This window comes from Leptonotus elevatus, chromosome 14, assembly GCF_054856555.1.
Source record: "Leptonotus elevatus isolate MCC_2025b chromosome 14, RoL_Lele_1.0, whole genome shotgun sequence".
In the NCBI taxonomy this organism is placed as follows: Eukaryota; Metazoa; Chordata; class Actinopteri; order Syngnathiformes; family Syngnathidae; genus Leptonotus; species Leptonotus elevatus.
The window spans coordinates 998,184-1,000,759 of NC_141252.1; the positions used below are offsets into that span (position 1 = coordinate 998,184).

Below are 2,576 nucleotides of genomic sequence, written 5' to 3' on the forward strand. Positions count from 1 at the left end.
TCTCTCTCTCTCTCTCTCTCACTCACTCACTCACTCACATACAAGTCGATAAAATTCGAGTGGCGTTTACCTGTGTGACGATTTTTCTAGGCAGCAACGTGACGGTGAACTCGGTACACCCCGGCACGGTGAACTCGGACCTGACGCGTCACTCCACCCTGATGATGATCTTCTTCACTGTCTTCACTGTCTTTCTGAAGACGCCCCGCGAGGGCGCCCAGACCAGCATCTACTGCGCCGTGGCTGAGGAGCTGCACTCCATCTCGGGGAAACACTTCAGGTACAACAACAACAACAACAACAACTCCATTCCCACCAACTTGCACACTACGTTAAAGTGCTAGAACTAGGGATTGCAACATTTTTATTTAATTTATGATCTGAAATGTTTACATTTTTCATAATAACATATTGTGTGTGTTTGCGTGCATATAGATCTTTATTTACATTTTGTGTCAATGCCATTATTCATTCTAAATAAAATAATAGCACAAATATTAAATAATTAAGATTATTATTAAGTTTTTTAAAAGCATTTCTAATATTTTTTTAAATAAACAATACCAAGGACCATGATCTTGAATTTAAAGTTTTAAATAGATATGTAATAAAATAAAATAAAAATACAACTTTCATTTAAATAATTGCTTATTTTTATTAAAACATTTTTTTTAAATCTACAAAGTTATACAATTTTAAATGTAAAACATTAAAATATAAATTGTAAAATTAAATAATTTAACAAAAAGTAAAAACATTTTTTTTAATATGATATTGTAATACAACAAATAAAACCAATTCAGTATTAAATGAAAATATTTCAATATTGTAGTAAGACCCATTAACCAAAATAATTACAATGACTTCAAATTTTGTGTTTTTACATTTCTATTTTTTTAATGAATTGTAATCAAAATTAATAATTATATACATTAAAATAATATAAAATATATATATATATACTATTTTTTTATTTTTAAGTTTAACACGCAAACATATATAGAAATAAATTCAAATTTGCTTATCAAAAAGAACCATGATTAAAACATACATCTTTTGAAAAAGTTCAAACGATCTTTTCTTTTTTTCACGCATTGCAGCGACTGCACCCCCGCCTTCGTGGCCCCCCAGGGGAGAAGTGAGGAGACTGCCCGGCGTCTGTGGGATGCCAGCTGCGAGCTCCTCAGCATCCAGTGGGACTAATTGAAGACTTTTATCTATCATTTTATGAATATAGTGTCATATTTTTCAAGCAAAAAAAAAAAAAAATTCCCAAGAACAACACGTTTTAAATGTGAAGGCAAAAAGCATCCGATGTGTTGCCATCCTGTGAGCGGTCCAAGCAGGGTAAAACGACCAGCATCTTTTAGCCAATTTACCCGATATTTTATCTTATTTTTAAGCATATTTGCAGCTAAAACTGCTTCACGTGTGTGCCAAAATCTTGCAGGGCTTTTTTCCAAACAATTAGTAAGCTAAGTGTTACTTTATGATAATGATAAAAAAAAAAAAAAAAAAAAAACTTGTGTGCGTTGACGCTACAATGCCAAGAGTTTACGTGTGCTTTTATATACTAGTCAGGTTCGTTTGCCTTTTTAACCACACGTAACGTTCACGTGCAGAGTTGAATGTTTACATTTCATGTAAATAAAAAGTTACCATTTGGCCCCGGTTACTCATTTTAAACAGGTTTTGGAATCTCTGAATTAGTAACACTGCTTGAATAGATATGCATTGGACCAAGATTAATCATTTAAGAAATTTCCACCATTAACGCGACCTATAAACTTTCTTACTCAAAAGTAAGAAAGAATAAACAACGGCGATAAGGTTGCACAAGTGTGCACACCCTCACAAGTGGGGATTTGGCTGTGTTCGGAATAACCAATCACATTCAAACTCATGTTAAATCGGAGTCAGCATACCTGCCACCATTTAAATTGCCTCTGATCAACTCTTAATAAAGTTTACATTTTCTAGTAGGCCTTCCCTGACACTTGTGCAATCACATTATTTCAGTTGTTTATTTTAATTTCCCCTTGAATTTTTTTTTAGATCACGAAAATTTAAAACTGGGGTGTGTAGACTTTTTTTTTTTTTAAATATCCACTCTCCATTGCCCAATCAAAAGCTGTTCACACCAAAAAGAAGAAATTATAGATAGATACAAATTATTTTTATCATTATTTATACAATTAAATACTTAAAAATTACCTAAAAACTTGACAAAATAGTTTTATTTTTAAAGAAATTACATCTAAATAATTGTGAAAACCAACTGAATTAAAATGACTAATTTTCTTGGAGGAAAAAAAAACATAAATTTTAAATTATGAAAGAATGATTATTATATACTATTAAATAGTTGTATAAAAATTATTTTAAAAACACATTTAAATTCTTTCAAATCTAAAAAACAATAAAAATAATGAAGTGAATACGTGCCTCCCTTAAATAGACCCACACGGTGGCCGTCGTGACCTTTACCTTGAATGAGACCACCATGTGATATTTTGACACGCCTTTACCACAACACTCGCATACAGCCCGTGCTGCAGACATGGCATCTGTAAAGC

The 2,576-nt window shown here is 32.0% G+C and overlaps 1 protein-coding gene across 2 annotated transcripts in view; it reads left to right on the forward strand.

Annotated features, from left to right (window-relative positions):
* rdh12 (retinol dehydrogenase 12) overlaps nucleotides 1-1,665 on the forward strand; it is a 4,103-nt gene extending 2,438 nt beyond the window's left edge. For both annotated transcript variants that reach the window (XM_086094398.1, XM_086094399.1), the window contains exons 6-7: nucleotides 91-280; nucleotides 1,101-1,665. In XM_086094398.1, the coding sequence (XP_085950524.1) occupies nucleotides 91-280; nucleotides 1,101-1,203 (293 nt within the window). In that variant the 3' untranslated portion in view covers nucleotides 1,204-1,665. The remainder of the gene's footprint in view (nucleotides 1-90; nucleotides 281-1,100) is intronic.
* The last annotated feature ends 911 nt before the right edge of the window (nucleotides 1,666-2,576 follow it).